This window comes from Syngnathus scovelli, chromosome 9, assembly GCF_024217435.2.
Source record: "Syngnathus scovelli strain Florida chromosome 9, RoL_Ssco_1.2, whole genome shotgun sequence".
Lineage (NCBI taxonomy): Eukaryota > Metazoa > Chordata > Actinopteri > Syngnathiformes > Syngnathidae > Syngnathus > Syngnathus scovelli.
Genome location: NC_090855.1, coordinates 66,110 through 94,076, shown reverse-complemented (window position 1 = coordinate 94,076; position 27,967 = coordinate 66,110). Strand labels below are relative to the sequence as shown.

At 49.0% G+C, this 27,967-nt stretch overlaps 1 protein-coding gene across 3 annotated transcripts in view; it reads left to right on the top strand.

Annotated features, from left to right (window-relative positions):
- The window catches only part of LOC125975185 (CUB and sushi domain-containing protein 3), a 48,304-nt gene that overhangs the window by 17,458 nt on the left and 2,879 nt on the right, over window positions 1-27,967 (top strand). The window contains exons 18-67 of one of the 3 annotated variants that reach the window (XM_049730402.2): window positions 1,196-1,384; window positions 2,065-2,181; window positions 2,279-2,494; window positions 2,874-3,062; window positions 4,112-4,281; window positions 4,801-4,957; window positions 5,757-5,948; window positions 6,094-6,220; window positions 6,648-6,850; window positions 7,144-7,335; window positions 7,653-7,791; window positions 8,443-8,630; window positions 9,019-9,213; window positions 10,063-10,179; window positions 10,390-10,503; window positions 10,592-10,687; window positions 11,072-11,275; window positions 12,157-12,281; window positions 12,401-12,497; window positions 12,807-12,911; window positions 13,380-13,498; window positions 13,656-13,725; window positions 14,076-14,192; window positions 14,696-14,905; window positions 15,065-15,253; window positions 15,500-15,677; window positions 16,048-16,193; window positions 16,327-16,407; window positions 16,713-16,826; window positions 16,926-17,114; window positions 17,366-17,512; window positions 18,010-18,198; window positions 18,724-18,909; window positions 19,377-19,571; window positions 20,229-20,402; window positions 20,628-20,801; window positions 21,578-21,751; window positions 22,018-22,203; window positions 22,694-22,867; window positions 23,589-23,771; window positions 24,142-24,318; window positions 24,662-24,844; window positions 24,988-25,161; window positions 25,358-25,531; window positions 25,783-25,856; window positions 26,040-26,151; window positions 26,278-26,457; window positions 26,656-26,721; window positions 26,986-27,144; window positions 27,471-27,583. In XM_049730402.2, coding sequence (XP_049586359.1) covers window positions 1,196-1,384; window positions 2,065-2,181; window positions 2,279-2,494; window positions 2,874-3,062; window positions 4,112-4,281; window positions 4,801-4,957; window positions 5,757-5,948; window positions 6,094-6,220; window positions 6,648-6,850; window positions 7,144-7,335; window positions 7,653-7,791; window positions 8,443-8,630; window positions 9,019-9,213; window positions 10,063-10,179; window positions 10,390-10,503; window positions 10,592-10,687; window positions 11,072-11,275; window positions 12,157-12,281; window positions 12,401-12,497; window positions 12,807-12,911; window positions 13,380-13,498; window positions 13,656-13,725; window positions 14,076-14,192; window positions 14,696-14,905; window positions 15,065-15,253; window positions 15,500-15,677; window positions 16,048-16,193; window positions 16,327-16,407; window positions 16,713-16,826; window positions 16,926-17,114; window positions 17,366-17,512; window positions 18,010-18,198; window positions 18,724-18,909; window positions 19,377-19,571; window positions 20,229-20,402; window positions 20,628-20,801; window positions 21,578-21,751; window positions 22,018-22,203; window positions 22,694-22,867; window positions 23,589-23,771; window positions 24,142-24,318; window positions 24,662-24,844; window positions 24,988-25,161; window positions 25,358-25,531; window positions 25,783-25,856; window positions 26,040-26,151; window positions 26,278-26,457; window positions 26,656-26,721; window positions 26,986-27,144; window positions 27,471-27,583 — 7,739 coding nt within the window. Of the gene's footprint in view, window positions 1-1,195; window positions 1,385-2,064; window positions 2,182-2,278; window positions 2,495-2,873; window positions 3,063-4,111; window positions 4,282-4,800; window positions 4,958-5,756; window positions 5,949-6,093; window positions 6,221-6,647; window positions 6,851-7,143; window positions 7,336-7,652; window positions 7,792-8,442; window positions 8,631-9,018; window positions 9,214-10,062; window positions 10,180-10,389; window positions 10,504-10,591; window positions 10,688-11,071; window positions 11,276-12,156; window positions 12,282-12,400; window positions 12,498-12,806; window positions 12,912-13,379; window positions 13,499-13,655; window positions 13,726-14,075; window positions 14,193-14,695; window positions 14,906-15,064; window positions 15,254-15,499; window positions 15,678-16,047; window positions 16,194-16,326; window positions 16,408-16,712; window positions 16,827-16,925; window positions 17,115-17,365; window positions 17,525-18,009; window positions 18,199-18,723; window positions 18,910-19,376; window positions 19,572-20,228; window positions 20,403-20,627; window positions 20,802-21,577; window positions 21,752-22,017; window positions 22,204-22,693; window positions 22,868-23,588; window positions 23,772-24,141; window positions 24,319-24,661; window positions 24,845-24,987; window positions 25,162-25,357; window positions 25,532-25,782; window positions 25,857-26,039; window positions 26,152-26,277; window positions 26,458-26,655; window positions 26,722-26,985; window positions 27,145-27,470; window positions 27,584-27,967 lie in introns of all 3 variants that reach the window. The other 2 variants (XM_049730401.2, XM_049730403.2) reach the window with 2 other exon arrangements.

Genomic DNA, 27,967 nt, shown 5'->3' with positions numbered 1-27,967 from the left:
CCCTTGACTCATTCATGTGGAAAATCCGATGTACAAACTTGCTCTGGAAACTAAGAACAGACACGTTGCGAGACCATTTCTGAATTGGAGCCGTAGCATATGATATGACACACCACTTATCTTGATTTGCAATGTCGTGATTACAGAATTTATCTGTGATTTCAAAGTAAAATAAAAGCAGTAAGCAGAAGATGGAGCGAGCTGTAGAAGAATGACGTTCCATTCCATGTCCTTTTCATCTCAGTAGCTCGGAGATATTGGGGTCAGATAGATGGGATCTAAGGCTATGTTCAAAGCGCAGGCCATGATTTTCTTCTTAAATCTGATCTCGTGTTGACCAAAACAAACTTTCAGTTCAGTTCAGTTCAGTTCAGTTCAGTAGAGAGTAGCCACCCTTTTTGGACCAAGAGACGCTCGCTCGGCATGGGCACGAGAATGAACTTTCCAATGTGCCTCTCTTACAGTCTTTACATTTTCACAAAAGCATGCATTTTTAAATATGAGAGTATAGTTTTAGAAAGTGGAGATACCTTAAAGGCCACGTGCCATCAAAATCCTTTATTTATTTATTTTTTTATTAATGCATAACGTATAGGTCAAAAGGAGTCTGCGACATGCTTTAAGTTTGACATCCATGATGTCTATGGTTTGTCGCTCGCTTGTCGTAACCTTTAAAAAGCAAAGACTTGGAAAATAAGTGGATCTGAATTGGCGGGTGTTGAGCGGCCACCCGCTCAACTGCGAGCAGCAATAACGGCTTCCCAATAACCGCTCCTGCTACCGATACCAGCATGGTGTGGAAAGAAGCACGGCCGGCCGGGGGAATAGCGAGCCAGACAATCGGAGTATCTGGCCTACTTAACAGTGAACCAAAATAGTAATAGCATTAGCCACGCACGATCGAGGACGTGTTCAGGGGAGCCACTGCGCGCACGCGGCCCTGTCCGTTTAATTATTTGCCATTTGAATTCTTTTGGTACACTATTCAATATTAATGTGTTAACGGCTCGTCATTTTTCGACTTCAAGCAGAAAAAAGGGTCGCCCGGTCATGTTTTTTGAAAGGAAGGAAAAAAATGGTGGCATTTAAAAACAACAACAACAACAACTCCGTTTGCTCAGTGTTATGACCTTATTGATGTTGAGAAGACTGAAACATTCTATCACATGTCTTAATGTGCCTGACTTTTTTGCAGTTGTTACAGTGGACACATACTCGTGTATGGATCCTGGAATTCCAGTCAGCGGTGTGCGGCTTAGCAATGACCTGTCCATTGGCTCCACAATATCCTTCCAATGTGATCCAGGATACAGGCTAAGCCTGGAAGAACCACTTGTTTGTGAAAAGAACCACTTCTGGAGCCACCCTCTGCCCACTTGTGATGGTATGGTTACACTGCTGTTCAATCAGGTCTGGGCCCTGCCCTGCCCTGCCCTGCCCTGCCCTGCCCTGCCCTGCCCTGCCCTGCCCTGCCCTGCCATGCCATGCCATGTGATTGGAATTAGAAAATAAAAATACAATAACAGCACATACATACGTACGTACCTACATCTAGGACTTTATGCACAGCAAGCGTGACTTTTTTAAAGAGTCTCCGTCCGTGCCAGCCGGGCGCCGTTGGGCGCTTGCCACCGGATGATCTTCCCGTACTGACTCGAGTTAAATGGCGCATTGAGCTAATCTCATTTGTACGGAAAGACTTGAAAATCCATTGAAAGTAATGAGCGCAATGAAACTGATTGAATCCCCTAAGTACGCTTGTGTCAGTTAACGGCCAATGCAATATGCTGTTTTCTGACCACATTTCAGTGACATTGGTGAAATATAGAGATGTAGGATTTATTGTTTGGCTAGAGAGAGGTTGCTTTGAAACAAGCCGGAGGGAAAAAAAACGGTGTGTTGGCAGAATTACAGGTAGTCATAAAATCCAAAGTAGGATGTGATGTGACTGAAATGCATTATTCATCCAAATTGCTCCTTTCACTTCAGGTAGGGGATTTATTGCTTCATTTACACTTTTCCTCTCCCCCAAGCAGCATTTATCATTCATTATCTTCTCTTCAGCATCTTGCGGCGGGGATATCAAAGGGCCGAGCGGCGTCATCCTCTCGCCCGGCTACCCTGAGCTCTATCCAAACTCCCTCAACTGCACGTGGAGCGTGGAGGTCGGCCATGGAAAAGGTCAGCCACGCGGCAAGAGATTCTTTGGCTCGCAAGCGCACAATGCATTTGTAAATCATTGCCACGGACGGGTCTCTTCCTTCTTTGCCCCTCCAAGGTGTCCAATTCACCTTCCACTCCTTCCACCTGGAGGATCACCACGACTATCTCCTAATAACAGAAAACGGCAGCTTCGCTCAGCCGCTGGCTCGACTCACCGGGTCGGAGAGGCCGGCTCTGGTTAACGCGGGCCTGTACGGCAACTTCAAAGCACAGCTCCGCTTCATTTCAGACTTCTCCATATCTCTTCAGGGATTCAACATTTCCTTCTCAGGTATGAGAGCGAGCGAGCGCAAGGGTGCTTCATTGCTCCGGCCAAATGTTTTCCTGCTGTTCGCTCGAGCAAAGACTAACCTGTGGATCTTCATGAAATGACCGTGTGTTCTTTTGTCTGCGTGCATGTGCAATTCTTTGTCCTTACATGCTCTGGACTTAGCATCTCAAGGTTGAACCTTTCATGATCTTTGAAATGCGCCACATTGATTGCCATGCGGTCCACACCATAGATATCAAATGACAGCAAGAGTGCAGCGGAAGCCAACCGAATGGCAAAGCTATGCAAATGACCCTTGCCATCCAACTGAGTGGATTAGGAAGACGGACGGCAAAGCAAAGGACGACAATTGATGAGTTTGCAATGTCCTGATTTGTAGAGTATGACCTGGAGCCCTGTCAGGACCCCGGGGCACCTCGCTTCGGCCGCCACGCGGGCTCCGCCTTTGGCATCGGCGACACCCTTTTGTTCCATTGCAACGCCGGCTATCGGCTGCAGGGGGCAAAGGAGATTGCGTGCCTGGGAGGTGGCCGCCGGATGTGGAGTGCCCCTCTGCCAAGGTGTGTGGGTACGTTGCAGTCATTCTTTCCTCTCCGGTACAGTCCCTTCCTTCTTTGCATTCAAAGTCTTCCACTTGATAGCGTGCGTCTCTTTTGGCCAAATGCAATTAAGCAAAAGCCGTTGGGCCTCAAAGACGACGGTAGCATCCAGCCCGTAGGCACCGTGTAATAGCTGACTCGTGAGCTAGTGTGCTGACATTTCATAGCAAAGGCATTTTGTCATTTGCTGTCTCATCACGCCCTGAATTAGTGTGCGTGAAATGCGATTGCAAAATCGGATTCTTGGCTCGCCCGTCAAGTGCACGGACTGCAATGAACTTGTAAAGAAATGTTGCACGGCTGTGCTGTAAACAACGGGGGAGGCTTCTTCTGAACGCTCCTTGTTGAATTGGCTTCCTACTTTGAAATATTCACGTTCGATTGAAGGACACAAATGCTGCTGCCGCTGCCGCTGCCGCTGCTACCGCTGCTTGGAATGGAAGTAGCAAAAGGGAAAATCCCCATACATCTATCGCGTCTCATCCCACTCAAAGTCTTACATCAGAATATTGAAGTTAGCAAAGTCATTGTTCACAATCGAGCAATTCCAGCCTCATGCGAGACGTTCTTATAGCACAGAGCAAATCACCATGATTCCTCCCATGCGACTGAAGCAAACACGGATCTTCAAAACGGGTTCATTTTTTGGAAAAAGAGGAAACACAAGTGTTTTGCTACAAACCAAGGGAAGCACAGATGTGATCTTTGGATCAATTATCCACAGCATGAATCAACACGTAGTATCATCTCTGTCGCTACAAAGATAATAGTCATCGTTTTGATTGAGAGGTATTCATTTACGTATGCGGTATTGCATTGCTATCCAAGCTACAAGTGCAGCGCATCGTACGGAGATGTTTTTTGGTTAGGCCATTTGTCAAGCGATATCGCAACCACTTTCACACTCGAAACGTTAGCGAGCTGAAGGGCGCTTAGCGCTAAGAATACTCTTGTTGCCGTACTCTCCGTTTTTCTCTCTGTGTGTTAATTATGCGTTTGTGTGTTTGTTTGTTTTCAGCTGAATGTGGATCAACCGTGTGGCAAAATGAGGGTGTTCTTTTGTCGCCAAACTATCCGTCGCCGTACGACAACAACCACGAGTGCGTGTACAGTATTCATGTTGAAAAAGGCAAAGGCATCAACGTCACGGCCGTCGCCTTTCAACTTGCACAAGGTGACGTCCTCAAGGTAAAGAAGGTGCTGCTCTCTTGTCCAAAAAAGTGCCAGATCAGCTTTTCAAAATGAATACGTACACTTTTTATTCCATGGAAACGGCTAAAGACTTTTTGTGCAAAGCGGAAGCTACTTTGCAGCCTCGGAAGCCTTAGCATGACTAGATGAATCAAATGAGTGATGCAGATTTGCCTCTATCTCCGCAGGAGCTCTGTCTTTGTAGTGCAGATGTCTAATGGTGTGCGTGTGTGTGTGTGTGTGTGTGTGCGCGCGCATGTGATCAGTAGCGCGTGTCAGCCATCCGTCCCACTGTTGCGGGCTGGCTGGGCTCTCGTGTCAATGATATGTTTTCTGAGCTTACGTAAAGCAATGCTGCTTGACAAAATGCATTCTAGCAGCCCAATGTGTCCCCAATATCAAGTCAGAGGACTTGTGGTGTCCTGCGTTGAATTTGGGACATTGGATTTGCTGCGCCGTGGCCACCAGAGTGAATGCCACAAACGGCGGTTGTGTTTCCTCTGCCCGCGGTGGCAGGTGTACGATGGTAAAGACGGCGCAGCCGCACTCCTCAGCACGTTCACGGGCACGTCCATGCAAGGTCTCTCGCTGAGCACCACTTCCAATGACATGTGGTTGGAATTCTACTCTGACCAGGAAGGAACAGCCGCAGGTTTTCGCCTCAAGTACCATAGTAAGTTGTTGCACTTCATTTCCTTGCTTTAAGGCATGCAAAAAACAAAGCAACAGCCCTTTTCGTTTCAATCTCGCCCTTCGTCTTTAATATTTAAGCATTTTGGCACAGCGTGGTGGATTCCAAAAGCCAATGCAATTCTCGCCGTTCCTATGATTGTCTTTTCGCTCATTAGGATGGCAGCTCGCTGGCTGGCTAGCTATTTAAAGGGGGAAAAGTCTCGTTGTTTCTCAACGGCATCATGCTGGAGCCTTAAAAACCCTAGCATAAAAATATTCCCCCTTTGGCTTTCACAAGTGCAGTCTTTTCAAGCAGAACCAATGGCAAGGAAAGCGGATGTATGAAAAGGGGGAAGGAGGGAGGGAGGGCGTTAATAGTATGACCACTTTGGTTGTTCCTCTGAACATGAAATCTGGCTTCATGGTTTTTATTAAATGTGAGCCGCTTCTGATTTACTCTACTGGGCATGACACTTGTAATGCTACCATAACATCTGGCATGGGCAAAGAGCTCACGTTAAGGCCAGACTGTAAATCTGCTGCTACTGCTACTGCTGCTGCCGCCGCCGCCGCCACCGCCTTGAAACGAGACCGCACCTCCCATTTGCGCGCTTAAGGCTTGAAAAGTCCACTCTAGCCGTCATTCAATTTCAAGAAGCTATCCTTTACTACAGCATCATAAAATGGCTCATTACTTGGCAATCAATGGCCATTAACAACACAGAAGAAAAACTGTGCTCCAAATTAGCCATGGATTCAAATGTGTCACTGCCGTTGTTTTTTTTCTCACGTTCCTTCAGGTATCGAGCTATCCCATTGCGACGAACCCGGCGTGCCCCAATTTGGCTTTAAAGTCAGTGACCGGGGTCACTTTGCTGGAAGCGCCGTCTCCTACGGCTGTGACCAAGGTTACACCCTTCACGGCAGTCAAACGCTCAAGTGCATGACCGGAGAGAGAAGGGCGTGGGACAGCGCTCTACCATCATGTATAGGTAAGCCCGTCGACCTTCCCGCGCGGCGTGCAGTGGAGAGACGCCCCGACATGATGTATGACTAGAAGGATGGGGGGGGGGGGGGGGGGGAGAGAAAAACCAAATAGAAAATCTCCAATATATTTTTGTGTGCGTTCACATTCAGCGGAGTGTGGTGGCAATTTTAAGGGCAAATCTTCAGGGCGCATCCTTTCACCCGGTTACCCCTTTCCCTACGACAACAACCTGAGGTGCACGTGGACCATTGAGGTCATCTCTGGAAATATTGTCAGGTAACTCCAGTTATTAAGTGACAAGGAGCGAGTGGAAAGCGCCATTTAGGTTGACCAACGCCCCGCCCCGATGAGCGAGTAATGAGGAACAGGTGGCAGGCAATGAGCGCCGATCGGCGCCGATCGGCGCCGGCCGGCTGCTGGCCAGGGTGCAGGTGGAGCGCAGACGTGACACTTTTCGAGCGGCCAAGAAGTTGAAGCAAAAGGTTCGGCTTTTTATCGGAGCTAGAGTTGAGCCAGCCGTGCTATTGGCTTGCCACCTGCAACTTTGCATTCTTTTTTTTCATTTGTTGTATTTTGCTTTTGACTGGAGTCTAATTTGGCCACTGGTTTTAGTTGTTGCAACAAGCGTGACTTGAGCCAGCCTGACTGACCGGCCCACCGACCGACCAATTGACCGACCACGCGGTTCTTTCTCCTCTGGCAGCCTCCAGTTTCTGGCTTTCGACACGGAGGCGTCCCACGATATTCTGAAGGTGTGGGACGGGCCTCCGGAAAATGAAATGTCTCTAAAGGAAGTGAGCGGCTCGCTGCTGCCCGAGGGAATTCACTCCACTCTCAATGTGGTCACCATTCAGTTTGAAACGGATTTTTACATCACCAAGTCTGGCTTTGCCATTGACTTCTCCAGTGAGTCTTTTCTTCACTCCACAACGGTTGTTTGTCAGAGAAAGAATTGTAAATTCAGTATGAGTAAGTTAGCTGTGTGTGTGTTGTGTGTATGTGTGTGTGAGAAAGAAAGAGATTTATGTCAATGTCTTGTTTAAATGTTTTTAGTTAAACTGCACATTGGAGACTGGTCAAACGCAATTTCAAACTTCTGTGCTAACACTGTTACATAGGATTTTTGACAATAAAGTAAACTTGAACTTGTACGCTAATGCTAACGACGCCTCTACTTTTGCGTGCCTTTCTTTCCTTAGGTTCTCTTGCCACCGCCTGCAGAGATCCGGGCGTTCCCATGAACGGCAGTCGTGTAGGGGAAGGGCGGGAGCCTGGCGACTCTGTCACCTTCTCTTGTGATTCGGGATATGAATTGCAGGGGGAGAGCAAAATCACCTGCATCCAAGTGGAAAATAGATACTACTGGCAACCCAGCCCGCCGAGCTGCATTGGTGAGAAATGTGGGAGGGAGGGAGGGAGGGAGGGAGGGAGGGAGGGAGGGAGGGAGGGAGGGAGGGAGACGGACGGACGGACGGACGGACGGACGGATGAGTAAAAGTGACAGAGTGAGAGAGGGCTGATGGCAGCATCTCATTTTTGCTGTACTAATTAGTAGGTGGACAAATCCACTCAACACCACTGTGCGCATTTACGTCTCGGGCTAATTTGCGCTCGAGAACTGGTTTGACTTGAGCGCTGCAAGTGTGTGTCTGCTCGAGTGCATTTCTATTTGTTCAATCTATTGCCTCTGCTCTTTATTCTTCCGCAGCTCCATGTGGGGGGAATGTGACTGGCTCTTCTGGATTCCTCCTGTCCCCCAACTACCCACACCCCTACCCACACAGTAAAGACTGTGATTGGCTGATCGCTGTCCACTCTGACTATGTCATCTCCTTGGCTTTCATCAGGTACTACGTCGTATATTCATCTCAGCGACAAGAGGGAATTTTAATTTCTTTTGGCACGAGAAGCACACGTGCATCAGAGGTGCGTGAGAGATGCTGCAAAAGCCGATATACGTATGCTGAAAATCACCTCATTTGCGTGTGCCTTGCAGAGAGGATGGCAGTCATTTACTATGCTGCATGATACTCCGAAGCCTTCCATTATTAATAAAAAATTAGGCGCGTGGCAGCAAGTCTGGCAGGCTCTAAGATGAGCTAGTCCTTCACTTCACTCTGGAGTCATTTTTCATGAGAATCGGTCGCATGTTTCATTTCTCTTCCTTTTGCCTTACAAAATAAACCTGAAACATTTGTCCGCTTTGTGACCTGGGATTGCCAAATGAAAGGATTGAGGCATCCATTTTAAACGGTTGGACCCGAATGCAATTAGCGCTCAGCCATTGCCATTTCCATTCATTTCTTTCTTTTTGCTTCTCCTTTTTTGCTGTGATTCGATCTGCCTATATTAAGCCGTGATACGAAAGGATCTTTTGGCACTGGGAAGATTTTGCGCCACCTAGTCGCAACAATTGGGACTTATTCTTTTTCAGCAAGTTGCATTGGACAGAGCCCGTGTATTGACGTTTGATCCCATCGGGTCCGATTGTCTTGCAGCTTCAGCATCGAGCCCAACTACGATTTCTTGTACATCTACGACGGGCCAGAGAGCAGCGCTCGTCTGATTGGCACTTTTCAGGATAGCAAACTGCCCGAGAAGATCGAGAGCTCCTCCAACTTCATGTTCCTGGCGTTTCGTAGCGACGGCTCTGTGAGCTACACCGGCTTTCATTTGGAGTACAAAGGTACAGTGGAGATGCTCTGCACGTGCGCTATTTAGTGCATGTTTGAGGTTGACAAGATACTGGATGGATGGGTGGGTGGATGGATGGATGGATGGATGGATGGATGGATGGATGGATGGATGGATGGATGGATGGATGGATGGATGGATGGATGGATGGATGGATGGATGGGATGGATGGATGGGATGGATGGATGTTTTGTTTTGTTTTTCCAAGACTGCACTTATTATTTACAACTCTTGATGTTTCACGAGTTGACCGAAAGAGTCCCTGGCGATACGTAGCAGTAATGTGTGCGCGCTGCAAACGTCTTGTGTTTACTGGAAACGCCTTGGGTTTACTGGCTGGCACAGCAGTCCTCTTGTGAACCTCGTCTTGTGATTGGCAGCCAAACTGCGGGAGGCCTGTTTTGATCCGGGCAATGTGATGAACGGCACCAAAATGGGCACCGATTACAAGCTGGGATCCATGGTTACGTTTCATTGTGAGCCCGGATACCTCTTGGAAGGCTACTCCACTTTGACCTGCGTCATGGGCGACAGCAAGAGACCGGAATGGGATCGAAGCAAGCCGACTTGTCAAGGTGAGAGCTAGCGAGGCGGAGCTGCCGAGCGCCAGTAAATGCTCTGCGGCGTGACGACGAGATGCGTAAAGAGCACGGAAGCCGTGGGAGAGGGTCGCGCGAGGGCGGTCAAAGGCAAAGCAAATAGTCTCTGGTTGAAACACACCATTTTGGAATGCGGGAGCGGGAAAGCCATGCAGTCAATGTATGGATGGATTGTTTGCTTGGGACAAAAATAGGCGTATTTTATGAATTGCCCTTAATTTGCAGTGACTTTTCATAACTTGCCAATAAATTGTCATCGAAAGTTTGCGCAGGATTTGAAAGACAACGATCTGAGTGGCTCTCGAGAGCACTTGAGAGGGGAACTGCTTGAAAGGGACACGTCAATGTCAATGTGGCGCAAACACTTGCTTCAACAATTCAGCCGCCGAAATGCGGCCACTGCAAATGTCCCCATCCCCATCCCCTCCCTCGCTTGGCTGCCCTTCCTTACAGACAATATACGTATGTACAAAGCTTGACTCGTCTCTGGATTTGACTTTTGGCCCAATCAGAAAGCTTTTGGGAAAAGTCATGACTGTTTGGTCTAAGCAGCCACGCTGAATGTATTCCATTTTGAAATATTATTTGGAAGACTGAAGCACTTGCCAGCAGAGCTGCTCACCTGTCTATTCAGAGCTCACAGTGGCCCCAAAGAGTCTCTCCAATGAAAAATGATTTTGGCATCTCACTACTACGCTGTGTTGTCATTTGGTGATCAAAATGCTAATGTGTGTGCGTTTGCTGAGTATTGCTTTATTTCCCTAGGTGTTGAAAATGGTCCATTTGCAAAGTGTTTCTCTCTTGCTTGTTTTCCTGTCACTTCAGCTCCCTGCGGCGGCCACTTCACCGGTTCAGAGGGCACGGTGCTGTCCCCAAATTATCCGCATAATTACACCAGAGGACAGAGCTGCGTCTATGACATCTTTGTCCCAGGCGACTTTGGTAAGCACTTGTATTTCTCTCAATGTTATTTGGCAGAAAAATCTCTTGACTTCACTTGAGTCTCCTTGTTTAAGGGATGTATAGTAAATAATCCCCCCCACACACACACACACACACACATTTACTTCATGTATGACGTACTTCAATGTAAAACCTCAGTCATTTTACTTGGTATGGAATTCTTATTTGTTTTTCTTCTTTTGCTTGCAGTATTGTTTGGGCAGTTTGTGGTGTTTCATACACTAGCCAGTGATGTTGTTGAGATCTATGACGGATCCTCAACGGATTCATCGCTTCTCTCATCGATTTATGGATCCCATTCAGGTAAAAAAAAAAAAAATACAATTTGTAAGTATTGTGCTTGTGTGTGTATCTGTGTGTTTGTGAGGTGTCATTGGCTTTTCCGTTTCAGGGGAGACGCTCCCTTTGAGCTCGGGGAACAAGGTAACCCTGAAGTTCAGCTCCAACGGAATTGACACGGCAAAAGGCTTTCATTTTGTTTACCAAGGTAAGTTTTGATATGAGCTGCCTTGATTGAGCCTGAAGGTTCAATGAGGCTAATTGCTATGGCAGATGATTGCGTGCGTGCGTGCGAGCGAGTGTGTACTAAAGCAGGCAGGCAGGCAGGCAGGCGGGCACTCATTCCACGATTGTGTGCAGCCTAGCGGCACATAGCAGGACGATTTGCAGTCAGGCTGCTTATTCAGGCAGAGCAGAAAACAATGGTGCATGCATGGCACGAGAAGGGACTCGCCATGTTCTAACCCTTCCCCTCTGCCATTGTCTCTCTTTCGCACATGCTCCCACCTGCCACTATTTTGCTCTGCTCCATCTCTGCCTCCCTCCCTCCCTCCCTCCCTCCCTCCCTCCCTCTCTCCCTCCCTCTTTCTAGCCGTCCCCAGGACAAGTTCCTCTCAGTGTAGCTCAGTTCCCGAGCCCCGTTTCGGGAAGCGCGTCGGCAACGATTTCGGCACCGGTATGGTGGTGCTGTTTGAATGCAACCCGGGCTATACGCTGCACGGCGCCACTGCCATCAAGTGCGAGGCTGTGCCCAACGCGCTGGCCCAGTGGAACGGCACGGTGCCCGCGTGTGTCGGTAAGCAGCGCCGTCTCGCCGCATCAAATAATGTCTGTCTGTCACGGTTGGTAGCGGGCGGATTACCGAGCGGTTGCCATTCTGGCCCCGCGCTTGCTCGGCTTTTCTTCGGGTACTCCGCTTTCTTCCCGCATGCCCAAAGCATGCACGGCAGGTGCAACGATGGAGCCAATTCGGAGGAGGTGGCTGTGAATGATTTGCTTCGCAGTGACCTTTCAACATTGCATATTGCTCACTTCCACGTGCACACATTTTCAAGTCCCTAGCCCACTGAGCTGCGAACAATTGTGTTTTCCAAAGCGTCAAATGTTGCCGTCTCGTCAGGGTTCGTTCAATGGCGCAAATGTTTGCGGGCGGGGGTGCCCGAGCCAGGTGGTGAAACTTGCGCCACGACTGTCCCAGGGTCATGTTCGTTTACGTATTTCTGCAAATGTCCACGTTTCAATTTGATACAGTGGCGTGTTAACGTTTCCCAACGAGATGTTATTTGTAACCAAGAACCAGGTGTTCAAGTCCTTTTTTTGGTCTTCTTTTCAATTTGTGGCACTGGCCAAACACTGGAGGCGCAGCGGGAAGACGAACAGCAGTCACCAAAAAAAGATATGTATTATCCAGCAGGGGCTAACATTTAACTTTAAGGCTGAAGTGTTTATGCACAGTGCAACACACAATTTTGAACCTGATGTGGCATTAGATCATGTGGGCTAGGGTGCAAGCGTCTGCTCCAAAACAGTTGAGAGCACAAGCAACAGCTTTCTTTTCTCTTCAGGCATAAAGTGGAGTGATTTTCCAGCGCTTCATGGATCCCATGATATCAGCTTGAATTTTGTTTTTTTTCAAGCAAAGCCACGCTTCCTTCCCACAATTCTCTTTCTGTCCAGTTCCCTGTGGAGGGGCTCTGACGGGCCGCCGAGGCACTATTCTCTCTCCTGGATACCCGGAGCCGTATGCCAACTATCTTAACTGTGCTTGGAAAATAACGGTTCCAGAGGGAGCTGGCATCCAAGTGAGATATGGCCTTGCCCCGTTTGATTTTCCTTGGTGGCAATTGGTTTTGTCCGATTTGATTTTCGTCGGTGGCAATTTGCTTCCTTCCGTGAATCTCCTGTTGACCATCTCTTCTAGATTCAAGTGGTGACCTTTGCAACAGAGCACAATTGGGATTCTCTGGATTTTTTCGACGGTATTGATGCCAACGCTCCGAGGCTCGGTAGCTACTCAGGTAAAACGAATTGAGTGAGTGAGTGAGTGAGTGAGTGAGTGAGTGAGTGAGTGAGTGAGTGAGTGAGTGAGTGAGTGAGGCAGCGAGTGAGGCAGCGAGTGAGGCAGCGAGTGAGTGAGTGAGGCAGCGAGTGAGTGAGTGAGGCAGCGAGTGAGTGAGTGAGGCAGCGAGTGAGTGAGTGAGGCAGCGAGTGAGTGAGTGAGGCAGCGAGTGAGTGAGTGAGGCAGCGAGTGAGTGAGTGAGGCAGCGAGTGAGGCAGCGAGTGACATTTTTGTGAGCCGTGTGCTTTCTTTCTCCTCCACTATACAGGCACGACCATTCCTCAACTACTGAACAGCACATCAAACAATCTCTACCTGACCTTTCAGTCCGACATCAGTGTCTCGGCCGCTGGCTTCCATTTGGAGTACACAGGTACCGGGCGGGGCACCGATAGACAATCTTTTCATATTTTGAGGCGAAAAACAAGTCTGGCAAATTTGGCCAGAACCAAGGACGGAGATCACTTTTACTACTCCATGTCGGAGAGTAGCATCTCTCCTGGCAAGTTGTTGCGTCGTCAATCGACCGGCGCTCAATACTCATGCCAAGCCTTTGGCGATTTTGGCTTCACGCGACACTTTGTAGATTGTTGCAATTAGAGGCACGAAACGACCGACTACGTAACTTTTTTCGACAAGCATCGATTTTACAACATTATGATGTGATTAAAAGAACATTTAGGCCAGGCACTGTGTCATGAAACATTTGCTTTGGTTTTCATCCAATGTTCAACAGCCGTGGGACCATGATATGTTGCGTAAAGAGCAACCACCCACCCACCCGGTCGGTCGGTGGGTGTTGGCTCCTCCGAATGATTGCGTGTTGTGACTCTTTCCTAAGCAATAGGTTTGGATTCCTGCCCCGAACCGCAGCTCCCCACTAACGGCCACAAAGTGGGAGATCGCTACAATGTCGGCGACATGGTTTCCTTCCAGTGTGACGAAGGCTTCTCGCTACAGGTAGGGGAAAGCATTCACAAAGCGACCGCTAACGCCACGAAAGCTGTGAGCCAGCCCATCATATTCTTGAAGAGCTGAAGCGAGGGAATATCGACAGTATGCGTTTGCACTGAAACTCTTGCTAGTGTGTTGCATTTCTGTGCCTTTTCCCAAACAGGGTCATGCGTATATCACATGCATGCCTGGTCCTGTCAGAAGGTGGAATTACCCTGTACCATTGTGCTTAGGTAAGGTATTTCATTGGTTGGATATTTCCGAGCGTATCGAAAGCCGTCTTTCTAATTTCTTCTCTATATTTGACAACCTGAAATATGGACATCATAATGCACGCAGGCGCTGTGTGACAACTATCAATTCTCAATGTCGACATATGCTTTGACCGCTGGGGCTGCTATCACCGAGATGTTTACACGAGTGCTGGCTTTTGCAACGTATGCTTTGACCCACGGTGGGGTTGGGCTGCTATCGATCTATCGATCTATCGATCTATCGCTCCTCGCCCGGCCGCGGATGACGTAACAAGAAGCGCGGTGCATAAAAAATGACTGGTTGCCTCTCCTCGGTTGCTCTTCCTCAGCTCAGTGCGGCGGCTCTATGTCCGATTTCAGCGGCGTCATACTCAGCCCAGGCTTTCCGGGGAATTACCAGAGCAGCCTGGACTGCAGCTGGAGAGTTCGGCTTCCTATTGGCTTTGGTGTGTGACACTGAGCGTGCCCCTACTTTTTTCTCTCTCTCTCTCTCTCTCTCTCTCTCTCTCTCTCTCTCTCTCTCTCTCTCTCTCTCTCTCTCTCTCTCTAATGGCGCTTCCTTATTTTGTTGATAGAAAAAGAGCTGCTTCCTTGACGTACGTTTTGAAAATCAATCTTTGCGAGTCCTCTTTTTAGCCATCGCAGAACTGTTGCCAGCGCATCTCCTTCAAGGGTACATTTCGACCTGAACCTGAAATTGAGAACATGGGCCATTTGGGCCAGTTCCGACTGAGGCTAAGTGTGTAACCTCAGTCCTCTCTTAATCTAAGACGGTGGCAGCAGTTGGAGGATTCAATTGGGTTCCAAAATTGACTTGCTCCTTCTTACCCATACTTTGGATTGATAAGACATTTTGCGTATAAAAGCCCCAAACAGATGGATGTTTGTGGGTCTTGCCTTGCAGTGGCAATTGTTTTTGTTTTGAGTATCCCCCTCTTCCTTTTTGCAGGCATCCATCTGCAGTTTTTGAACTTCTCCACAGAGCCAGTACATGACTATGTTGAAGTGCGCAGCGGGAGCTTGGAGAGCGGAAGCGTAATCGATAGGTTCAGCGGCTCACTGGTACCTAACTCTCTGTTCAGCACCACCCACGAGACGACGCTCTTCTTCCACAGCGATTACTCGCAAAACAAGCCTGGCTTCCACATTGTCTATCAAGGTAAGGTCAAGGGGATTTCACTCTGGCAAATACAGTAAATAAAAGGTCGTGTTAAAAGAGCACATACGTACGTAGTGCTAGAATTGGACAGTGTTGCAACACGGCTGGCCCAGTATTCTTTTGGGCACCTCTTTCATTTCGCCGATTCTTTTTGAACAGCGTACGAGCTCCAAAGATGCCCGGATCCACGGCCGTTCCGTAACGGCGTGGTGATGGGCCAAGACTACAGCGTGGGGACGACGATTACTTTTGAGTGCCTCCCGGGTTACACGTTGCTCGGGGAGCCATCGCTCACCTGCCTGCACGGAGTCAGCAGAAAGTGGAATCACCCCGTACCTCGCTGTGAAGGTGATTGGCAAGCATCTTCTTTTTGTCCTCACTACCAATCTACTGCGACGTGGTGCGACAAGCATGCGGCGAAATGCACTGCGTGGCTTGCCGTGCCGTGGCGTGGCGTGCCGTGCCGTGCCGTGCCACGCAGTGCATAGGTGACAAGGGCTTACTATGCTTGATGGCTCAATAACATGCTGCTACGGTGATTCTCCCAGCATGATGATCAAATTGCATCAATTGCACCTTTTCTTGTACTTGCAGCTCTCTGTGGTGGAAATGTAACCTCAATGAATGGCACAATTTACTCTCCCGGACACCCATCTGAATACCCGCACTTCCAGGATTGCATGTGGAATGTCAGAGTAGCTCCCGGTTATGGCATCTCCATCCATTTTTCTATTCTCAATACTGAGCCAATCTATGACTACATCACTGTGTGGTAAGTACCTGCTCTGGCTTTATCTGTCTCTTCTCTTTAATTGACTACTCACCGTGATGTTCCGTTCGATGGCGAGAGAGAGAGAGAGAGAGAGAGAGCGAGAGAGAGAGAGAGAGAGAGAGAGAGAGAGAGAGAGACACGCAAAATGTGATGAAACAAGAGCTGATTAGAGTATGATGTTTGAAGTACGTTTGGATCGGAGAAGCAATGGTTTCTTGGTCACAATTAGCATACCTGAATGAATAAGTTTCTTCTGTGAGCGCTGACCTTTGACCTCCCGTTATCTTGCAAACATGATTGGTTGAAGATTCCTATGTACGGGTTATTTATTGATGTAATTATATTGACTTGTTTCACCCATTACTTTCAGGGACGGACCCGACCAGACCTCACCTCAGATCGGTCAATTCAGCGGCAGCTCGGTACAGGAAGGCGTATCCACCACTGCCAATCAGATTCTCATCAAGTTCCACAGTGACTTCAGTACCAGCGGCTTTTTTGTGCTCAATTACTACGGTACCTTTCCCTTTCGTACCAGCAAGTTTTGCAATCTTAAAGGCCCCTTACTCACAAGACCTTCAGCAGAGTAAGGTGGTCACTTCTGATCTAATGGCGATTCTCTGTCCCGTCCGTCCCCTCCGCTCTGCAGCGTACCAACTGAGAACATGTCAGCCGCCCCCTCCTGTTGCCAACGCTACTCTTCTGACTGAGGACAACCACTTTGAAATAGGTTGCTTCTTTTCCCCTCCATTCTTGAAATGCTGTGCTCCTTTTTATTTCCTTTTTTCCGCGTCATCTACGTACATATATTCATTGGAGGCCTGCGTCGGTGTGGCCACGATCAAATCAAAGTGCGAAATGTGAAATGCCTGGATGTCACTCTTCATTCGACAATGTGTTTGCGACCACTGCGTTTGCTAGCTAGTCTGTTGTGAGAAAGGGATGTTTCTCTTATCCCCCCCATACGTACGTAGCTCTGACCTACCTATGTGTGCGTGCGTGCGTGCGTGCGTGCGTGCGTCAACGGCCTTCCAGGGGACATCATTCGGTACTCGTGCCTGCCGGGCTTCACGTTGGTAGGCAGTGAGATTCTAACCTGTCGGCTTGGCGAGCGACTCCAGATGGATAGACCCCCACCAGTGTGTCAAGGTTGGTTCTTTGAGACTAGTATTTCTTACTTCCGTGTCCTTCTCTTTCACTTTCTGGCTTGTTATTTCTTTCCTGTTTTTTGTTGTGGTTTTTCTTCAGTCCAATGCCCTGCTCACGAAGTCCGTTTTGACTCGTCGGGAGTAATCCTGAGCCCGGGCTACCCTGAAAACTACCCCAACCTCCAGATGTGCTCCTGGCTGATCAACGTGGAGAAGGGCTACAACATTTCGCTGCACTTCCAACTCTTCCAGACAGAAAAGGAGTTTGATATTTTGGAAATATTTGACGGTTGGTTTGCTCATATGTTCCTCGTCATGGCATCAAACGGATACGAATTGCCATGGCTGTGCTTGTAAATGTCTCATTCTGGCCGTTGGCCAGCTGGATATCGACTGACCCAAAAGTGGTCGAACAATCGATTGTAATTGAAGTTGGCTTTGTATTGGTAAAAAGATTCAAGAGTTTTTATTCGCAAAACTGAAAATGCACCAAAGGGCTATTTGGGCAAAGGTTAAATGCAAAACCCGTTCCTCTCGCAGGTCCAAACATCTACAGCCAGAGCCTGGCGTCACTCAGCGGCGACATGGAGACGCCGTTCAGTCTGACCACCAGCGGCCATCAGCTCCTGCTGCGCTGGTCGTCCGACCACGGCACCAACCGACGCGGTTTCCACATCCGATATGTGGGTGAGTATCAAAGTATGTATCCGTTTGATGACTATTTTCTCTTCTCAAAGTTTCTGTCCTATATGCTCTTGTCATTGGTGTGTGTATAATATAAACAAGTATGAAAGTAAGGCGGCGCACGCAATGTGAAAAGCAAGCCGAGGGAAAGGAAGCGCACATGCTTGCATGTGTTGCACTCCGCTTCCAAATGCTTTCAATTCTTTATTGTCTGTTTAATAACGCAGGTGGTGCTAGGCAATTGGGACTCCTCTTCCATTTGAGATGCATCAATAATAATGGGAAGGCACAAAAGAGATGCATTTTTCATGCTAGGTCTCCATTATATTTTGTACACGACGAGTCAACGTGATGCATTTTGTAAAGAAGGCTCACCTTTGACTAGATTGGCCCTGGACAGTTTGGGCTTTTATCTTGTCTTTTTGTGGTCCGCTTGTTTGGGCGGTCTCCCCGCCGTTTCATTCTCATCCAATCTTATTGGACTTTTTGATTGTTTCCAGCCATGTACTGCAGTACCCCTGACTCTCCGCAACATGGTTTTGTGGTCAGTCAAAGTGGGGGTCATGTTAACAGCACAGTGCGCTGGGCCTGCGACAGGGGCTACAAGCTGATAGGAAAGGGCACAGCCGTATGCAAGAAAAGCACCTACGGCTTCTACACGTGGGATGTGCCGGTTCCCGCCTGCCAAGGTGAGTGAGCTCTTTTAACGCTTGAGTCTGGCTGGCTGGCTGAATCCATTTAGCCATCTTCTGTCAATCTCCTGATTTTACACCGGCATGCACAGTCCGCAACTGTTTTGGGGCAATTGGCCCGATTGGGTCATTTGATGTGCACGCGCCTGCATTTAAGTCTGCCTGAGTACACGCACACACGCAGCAGCAGCAGCAGCAGCAGCAGCAGCAGGTGGAAAACACCATCCATTCAACTGATACCATGCAATAGCATAACATGTTATTTGCAGCGTCATCTGAGGGTGTCAAGTAAACCATGTCATGAATAATGAATGAAAGTCAACCGAGTCCTCTGATAGGCAGTACCTGTATGCTACTGCTATCGTGTGCAAATACATAGCTCCAACATCTATTTGCTATAGTCAGCACATAGATCATTTGATGATTCAAGTTTGGGCTTTGACTGAACTGCCAAACTTTCCACACATGACAAAACCTGGAAAAGAAAGTTTACGTCAACAAATGTCCTTTCGTTTTCTCCAGCCGTGTCATGCGGCGTACCCACCGCGCCAGCCAACGGAGGAGTTCTTGCTGCCGATTATTCCGTCGGGACACGGGTGACCTATTTTTGCGACAGCGGTTACCGGCTGTCCTCAAAAGAGTTAACGACGACAGTGTGCCAAGCAGATGGTAGCTGGAGCAACCACAACAAAATACCCAGATGCATCCGTGAGTATCATCAACACAGCTGGAGCGGCAGGTAGCAAGGAAGGGTTCGGCAAAAGAAATGATTTCTATGCGTTCTATACGGTCCACTTGTTTCCACTGAGCAATGTTTGGCTGCTCGTCTTGTGTGCGGCAGGGCTAACGGCACTGGCTCTGCTTTGAGTGGACGGACGCCCTCCATCTCCGACAAGACTAGAAAACCTGATAGTTTTTAATTGCCGTCTCGCTCGACAGTTCAACAGTTGTAAACGATTCAGGGCGGTCCCGTATTGTTGTCCCACTTTCTTTTTTTTTTTTTTTGTATTGTCGGAGGAGGGAAAGTTCTAAAAGAAGCGGTACGGCGGCTTTCGAGGGCCGGAGTTGGACTAGACACCCTGAATGCCTGGACCGCACCTGGAAATTGTGTCCATATGTCGAGAGACAGACGTCAGCACATTTGACTAACTCCAATGTCTTTGCTTTTGGTTCAGTTACAATGTGCCCTAGTCTCAGTTCCTTTTCGCTGGACCACGGCAAATGGAGTGTGGTCAATGGCTCTTCCTATGAATATGGCACCAAAATAATCTTCACCTGCAACCCGGGGTACTTCCGGATGGGTCCCGCTCACATCCAGTGCCTGGCCAACGGGGTTTGGAGTTGGAGAAACGAAAGGCCCAGATGCAGAAGTGAGTTTGTTTTCTTTCTATCAAGGAGGGGAAATCAAATGTTATACTAGCAGGTGACAAGTCCCAAATGTCATTGAGATGTATCCAAGCGCACTGTATGCTGAACTTTGTAGGATAGAATGGCTGCTTGGAAATGAATACGTAGCGACCCTATTTCAAGTGGCTTGCTTATTTTTCATCGGTTTGTTTGTTTCACTATACATACGTAGCCTGAGAGAAACATTGTGTTTCTTTGACTTTCAGTGGCTCACTTTTGTGCTAAAGCCTGACCTACATATTTGATTCAAGGACAGGTTCTTATAGCTTTTGAAATGGCAAAAAATACTACATATTGCTAAACACCCTCATTGTGCTGCCTGTGAAGACGATCGGTCCATTTTGTCTGGGCGAGGGATGGCTGGCTGGAAGCCAGCCAACTTGTGCAGTAAACGTTTCATTTCGCACCGACTCGCAAGCGCCTGCGCGTGTTTAGTATCTGCAATGCAAAACGATGACCAGTGTGTCCATTGGCTCATTCCAAAGGCAACACGTAAACATCGTAATCATATTGTTTGGATTCGAAACGTGGTCGGTCGGCTGTCGCCGCGCGCCCTCCATGCTCTGCTTCATTCTCTCCTTCATGCTCTCCTTCATCTTCGACGTCTTTATCTCTTGCAGTCGTTTCATGCGGCGACCTGCCCGTTCCCCCGAATGGGAAGAAAATTGGGACCCAGATTACGTTTGGAGCCTCAGCCATTTTCAGCTGCAACCTTGGCTATGTTTTAACCGGATCCACTGTTCGAGAGTGTCTCCTGTCTGGACTTTGGAGCGGAACAGAGACTCGCTGCCTCGGTAAGTGTCGTCCGAATTTGGGGACTTTGGAGTCGGCCAGAAGACGGAAACTGCTGGGGAAGATGCCTTTGTACGGCCTACGTAGTAAATGTGCATGTATTGGTCCTGCTAATGTTATGTTTCTCATGGTCCTGCCTGAAATCTATAAATGCTGCTTCTTTTTCTTCTTCTTCTTCTTCTTCTTCTTCCTCTTCTTCTTCTTCTTCTTCTTCTTCTTCCCTCAAGCCGGTCATTGCGGCATTCCCGAGGAGATCGTGAACGGGCAGGTGATCGGCGAGAACTTTGGCTACAGAGACACAGTGGTTTACCAGTGCAACGGCGGATTCCGGCTCATCGGCTCCTCCGTCCGGATATGCCAGCAAGACCATGACTGGTCTGGACAACTTCCAGTGTGTATCTGTAAGTACTCCAGCGGGCGGGCGGGGCCGCCTTGTCTACAATGTTTTATGTATGTCCTTGCGCCTGAACAATAAACAATGGCCGCGGGGGCGTGGCTTAGCTGGAGGCAAAAAGGTACGCAGGTTGTCATATTTCCAGCATATTTAGTCGGAGACGCGCAAAACGGTCATTTGAGTAAATATGCGAGCCAACCGGCGGCATGGCGCTCGACCGGTTAGCGCCTCCGCCTCACGGTGCGCGCAAAGAATTGCGGGTTGGATTCCGCCTCCGGCCTTCCTGTGTGCTTGTTCTCGCATTCACTTTGGAAAGAAAACAGACAGATGTGACAGAAACAGCACTTATCAATTTCAACATTTCGTGGCGATCGTTTTTTTTCCAGCTAAAAGTAGTGCTGTTTCCTGCCGGCTTCCCTTGTTTTGCCTCCAGCTAACACTGTGTCATCGTGACGTGGTAGGCTGTGAAGGAGTCCCTCGAGCGGTCGGTCACTATTATTGAGACGGAGCAGCGGCCCAGTGAATTTGTTGGCTAATATCATTCCATTTGACGAATTGTTGTCTGATAATTAGCTATCGAGCCTCTGAAAGACCCCCCCCACCGCCCGCCATCACTTTCCCAAACAAACACATCCAATGCAGATCCTTTGTTCCTCTGCTGTGCTGTGCTGTGCTGTGGAAGCCATTTGATGCTCATGATATTTCTGGAAAGATGTCAGCGAACACCACCCTATGGCGCCTCTTAATAACTTGCTGGCTTACTTTTCTCCTCGTCCATCCCAGCCGTCACGTGCGGCCACCCCGGCAGCCCCATCTACGGACGCACCGTGGGCGACGGCTTTAACTACAACGATGTGGTGCGCTTCTCCTGTAACAAAGGTTATACACTGGAAGGGCCTTCTTCAGCCCAGTGCCAGGCCAACCGCCAGTGGAGCCAGCAGCCCGCAACATGTCAAGGTACCACCGGAACACGGGCACGCGAATCATCTAATAGACGAGCCGCGAGCAGGTCATCAGCGGTAGGGCATCACTGTGGCCGCGAACGACGCGACTCATCGCAGGGGAACGTAACTGGCCCAAAGTCGCCCGCCCGCGTGTGACCGTTGACGTCGCTGTCCCAAATTCTGCATTTTCTTCTCGTGTTGAGACTCATTGTCAATTTTGCACATGTGAAGCCTCGTCTGTGATTCGGGGCTTCAACTTGACTTGTTCCATCCATCCAGTGGTGAACTGCACAGACCCCGGCATCCCTGCCAATTCAATTCGCGAAAGCAAGATTGAGCACGGAAACTTCACGTTTGGCAGCGTGGTGTTCTACGATTGCAACCCCGGATATTACCTCTTTGGCTCCTCCGTGCTCACCTGCCTACCAGTCGGCCACTGGGACAAACCTCTGCCAGAATGCATCGGTAAGAAGCTTCAAAGTTGGAAGATGATTGAATAAAGGAGGAGTTGGTTCAAATACGAAAGGCCCCCAAAAATGGCACACTCCCTCTTAGGTTTAGCAGATATGGCCAAAAGACTTTTTTGGACCTCGTGGGCTGTTGCATACCTGTGCCTCCCTACGTATTTTCGTAGATCGCTCTGAAATGTACAATGCTTGGGCTGTTTACGGAGACAATCGTAATAATAGTAACAACTCGTATAAAAACAATAGGGTCCTAGTAAGAACAGCCGTTAAATAGGTGCACCCCGGTGGGATCAAATAAAGGAGCGGCGTGTGTATTTTCTTTTCTTTTTTTTTCTTTCTCATAGCAATCCGGTGGGCATTTTAAGAAGCATGAAATGGTGAAGCGGCTGTATAAACGCTTATTTTGTGAACGGCTACCGAGCCGTGAAATACCCCACATTCCTCCAACCGTTTGTTCTTCCGCTGAGATTCTTATTTGTGTGCTGCAGAGGTGGACTGCGGACACCCGGGTATTCCTCCACACGGAGTGATGATTGGAAAGACGTTCACCTTTGGCTCTACCGTGCAATATTCCTGCTACGGAGAGCGCCAGCTCATAGGAGACTCGTCACTCACTTGCCAGCTTAACGGCCATTGGAGTGGCCCGCTGCCCCACTGCTCAGGTATATACGTACACACGCCCCGCCCGGCATTGGCCCTGGCACTGGCACACACATTCTTGAGATGTCCCCAAAAGACACCGACCGGACCCAGACGGTAGACGTACAATTCTCCTCCGCCCCCATTTGGGCAGCGGCTTAAGAGTGCTGGATAGTTGCAGCGAAATCACGTCGAAGGTCTTTGGAGCTGGTCTGTGGGTTGAGTTGGAATGTTTTGACCGTCCTTCATCTCTGCCTACCTCGGGGTGACCACCTCCACACTGACAAAATGTGGGACAAGAAGCATTTGTTAAGTGAGTGAGAGAGACACTGTGGGACAGGCATCAAAAACTTTCCACAGTTTAAGGCATAGGCCAATGCAAGACAAAGGACTCATTTAGAAATCTCTGGAATCCATCAGGGCTGTCAAATGTGTCAAATGTTCCACTCCACTATCTTTTGAGTCCATCTAAATCAAACAAAAGGAATGTATAATAGCACAGCCTATTTCGCAACCTCGGGCCAATTGAGCACTCTGAATTATCCTTAGGTGGGATTGGGATTGGGATTGGGATTGGGATTGGGATGGTGGTTGCGATTGGTTGGCGACCACTTTGGGGCGTACCCAACCCGCCTACCGCTCAAACATCCAGTCTTACAGACCAAAAGGGTTGTTCATCTGTGAGGCAAAGTGGGCGTCAGCTTGCCTTCATTTCTCCCTCCGTCGGGTTATCTCTCACCGCAGGCAACACGGTGGGAACCTGCGGGGACCCCGGCACGCCTGCTCACGCCAGCAGGGAGGCAGGCAACTTCAAAGTGCGAAGCAAGGTGCGATTCACCTGCGCCGTGGGACACACGTTGTACGGCTCAGCCGAGAGGATCTGCTTCCCCAATGGGACGTGGTCAGGCAGACAACCCTTCTGCAAATGTAAGGGAACTCCCATCATCGCTCCCGGGTGTTTTCGTTGCAGAGAAGGCTTAAAAAAAAAAAACATTTGATGCAACCAGCCCAAACTGCCCGGAGCAATCCCAGACACCCCTTCAAAAAAAAGGGAAAATTTGTCATTTTCTGGGGGTCATTTTTGCGTCGTCTAAACGAAAGAGAGTCGAAAGTCAAGCTCTGCGTGCTCTCACCACGGTACCATTGCAGTGTCACTGTAGCAAAACAAGGCATTTAAAAAAAAAACACATTATACTTGGCTCCTCTGATTGACAATTTGAACCTATTCTGGAACGGCGGTTCTTTTCATCCACAATGAATGCCCAATTTCTCTCTCGCCTTTCACCTTTTCTCGCAGCCGTGCAGTGCGGGAACCCGGGGACACCTGCTCATGGCCGTATTTCCCGCGTGGATGGTACAACCTTCTCCCACTCCATTGCTTATTCTTGTATGGAAGGCTATTTCCTCTCAGGCCAGCCGTCACGCCAATGTCTTGCTAATGGCACCTGGTCTGGTATAGCGCCAAACTGCACAAGTGAGTATCGTCTGCACAAAATCGTGTTGAATTCGCTTTTCAAAGTTTCTCAGCTGCACAGTATTAAAAAAACAAAGCAGTAAGCACATTCTGCTGTTTATCTTGAAGTGAAATAAATGCTCTCTGATTACAAGATGCTTGCTATGTGCTCAGTTTGAACGAATTCCATGAGTACATCTATCAAGAACTCAATTCTATATGCATGTGAGCAAGATTGTTTCTTACCAAAATATACGTACAGCACGTGCGCAAAGGCACTCACAGACTAATTGACATGGCGCTGACGGTTACACAATGACAGTGGCATTGTTCTGGGACGACGTCATTTTCTGATTTCTTCCAGTGATCACGTGCGGCGAGCCAGGAGTCCCAGCAAACGGGCTTCGATTTGGTGATGACACCACCGTGGGCCACAATGTCTTTTTTATGTGCCAGCCGGGTTTCGTGATGATCGGAGGGCACCACAATGTCACCAGGACTTGTACCCATAATGGCACGTGGGCCGGTCCCATTCCGACATGCAAGGGTAAGTTGGACTCCCGGCCAATGGCATGGCATTGTGCACAGTAAGGGTTACTGCCATGCTAGTTTTTTGTTGTTGTTGTTTTTTTCCTGCCCAGCCTTGGTTCTGCTTTATTTCTGACCTAGCGTTGTCTTTTCTTTCCACAGTGGTGACCTGTGGGAGGCCACCCTCCATCCCTCACAGTGTTTTGGAGGGCTCAGTGTGGGAATGGGGAACCAGCGTGAGTTACAGCTGTGTGTCAGGCTACGAGCTGTCCTTCCCCGCTGTGGTCACCTGCGCGGGCAACGGGACGTGGAGTGGAGACCTTCCTCAGTGCTTGCGTGAGTAACAACCTCATCGATGCGCGTCGAGATCCCCAGAGAGGGTTCGGGACGCAAACGCGATGCTGTTTGAATGGCGTTTTGACGAAGCGAGCCCAACGTTGGCGCTTGGCGTGAAAGACAGGCAGGTTGTGGACATGGCCAGGACACAAGTGACAAAGGACAAAAACGAATTCTTTTCATCTCCAATTGGCAGCCAAGTTCTGCGGCGATCCCGGCACGCCCGCCAAAGGCCGGCGAGAAGGGCCCAGCTTCATCTTTAAGTCCGAGGTGACATTTAGCTGCATCGCTCCCTACGTGCTGGTGGGATCAACGAGACGCGTGTGCCGGGAGGATGGCACCTGGAGTGGATCTCAGCCTCGCTGCATTGGTACCAAACATTCATCATGTCTATCCTCCTGAAAGCCCAAGAAAAGTATCAACAACTAACAGGCCATGATTGATTTGCTTTGTTTGGTTTTGTTTCATTCGGTTTTGCTTTGGCGTCCTTTTTATATCGAAATGACCTGCCAGTATACCTCACAATTATAACGCTTCTTTGTTGATCATCCATTGCTTTACTGCTTTTGTCTGACTATTCAGCTAATGCTCCTCGTCCTGGACACCATTTATTTGTTTCAGAACCCACAAGGACCACATGTGAAAATCCAGGAGTACCTGAACATGGCTTCATGAATTACACAAGTGGCTTTAAGGTAAGGTTCCTTTCAGCCTTTTGAAGCATGACATCAGTAGGGCAATTTGTATTGATTTTCTGAGAAATGCATATTCAAGGGAAAATGATGACACCGCTCCACACAAGTCGTCGGTGCGTATATGAATGGGCAATCGTCGAAAAGATGAATTTTGCATCATCAGTTGAGTTTTTTTGTGTTCAGGTGGGCAGCAGAGTGGACTTCCAGTGCCAACAGGGACACATCCTGCAGGGCTCCATCACCCGCCTCTGTTTACCAGATCTCACGTGGACCGGCACCCAGCCGAGCTGTATCCGTAAGTCCCTGTGTGTGCGCGCTTCACGCAAGTCCATTTGAAAGCAAATGTTGATGAGGGGGCACCTTTTACGTTGGCGTGCGCAACAAAAGATTGAGCCTCCCCCTCTTCCTGCTATCTATCCAGCTCATTCATGCAAGCAGCCGCGGAATCCGGCCAACTCGGATGTGGTGGGCCTGGAGCTGGCCTCCTACGGCTACACCCTGGTATACACCTGTCAGCCCGGATACTTCCTTTCCGGGGGTTCGGAGCACCGCTTCTGCCGCTCCGATGGCAGCTGGACTGGCAAGGTGCCCGTGTGCAGAGGTAGGTGCGCTAGGCCGGATGAGGGGGGAAAAAAAGGAACGTTACCTTTACCAGCAATTAGCGGAGCCCTATTTATTTGTATAGCCCTAAATCACAAACAGTCCCTATTTTGCTCCATGTTTGCATGCTCTATTTTTATTCTCTCTATGGTGCAGTGAAGTCCTGCCGTCTTTGTGATATATTGGTTGTCCTCTGCAGCTGGGTCCAAATCACAAGAAAAAACTGTCCAACAAATACCTGGCACACCAAGCCCTAAAATAAATGGTGAGTTCATTCTACGGCTTTTTTTCAAACTGGCTCATCCGCAACTGTACGTAGTATGTTTAGCTCTTGATACATTGTTGGTGAAATCTTGTCTCCAGGAGACCAAATCAGAGCAAACTCTAAAGGAGTCGTCATATAAGTTCTATGTTGTGGAAGGTGCTTTGTTGCGAAACGTGTAGTATGTACGTGTGTATCTGTAAATGTATTGTACACCTTCATGATTGAAATGATTCTGTGAAAAAGAATGCATCTCTTTTCCACAAGTTCCTGAGGACGTGTTTGCTCCCAATTTCGTGTGGAAAGGCTCCTACCATTACAAGGAACACAAGCAGCCAATGACCATGACAGTCACAAGCTTTAATACAACAACAGGAAACGTCAACGTCACTTTAAACGACAGTTGCGTGGAGTTTCTTCTCTCTGGTGAGTCAAGCACTTTCCGCCCATTGCCACATCCGTCCGTCCGTGTGTGGCTTGCACAGTGTCCGTCGGTCAATGGCAAAATTAGCTCCCGCGTGAGATGTATCCATGGCTGACAAGCTGCTCAGTGGAGCGTTCGCTTTGACTCTTTTCTCATTTTTCCTTGCCTTTCTTTTCATGCCTTGTTGACAGAGGCATGCAAAGGTCTCCCTGGCCCGCAGCAAGCATTAAGGCTGTCCCTTCTGTGACCTCAGGAGAAAATGTTGGCAAATTCACCTCATTTCAATCCATGAAATTGCCATTTGAAATGTTTCTCTTTTCTTCCAAAGGGGTGTACAAGCACCAGGAGGCGCGGCTGACGCTTGCGCTGTACCGCATGAGAGCGCTGGCCCACAGCTCCTTGAGTCGGATTACGGCGGCGACCTGGTCCATGGAAGGATTTGTAAGTTCACACGTGGATTGGGAGAAGCTGACAGGACCCAAAAAGAATGAACAAAGGATGACTAGGATGAAAATGAAGGTTCTCTCTCGCTGTGGGCTACGGCAACAAGGCAGGGCTTGGGCTGGACAAAATGCCCAACCAAATTTGACCGTGCAAACGTACACTGTTGGAGCGGAGCGGGAGGGAGGGAGGGAGGGAGGGAGGGAGGGAGGGAGGGAGGGAGGGGAAGGAAGTAGTTCAGAGGATGGCTGTCTCGCCGAAGGACACCGCAGCCGTGTTTATTAGACTAGGTGCTATTGCTCGGGTGCTGGCCGGCCGGGAGGCAAGGGCCGCTATTCTCCATGTTTTCCGTGTTTGCCACCTCCAACACGCCCCCCCGCCCGA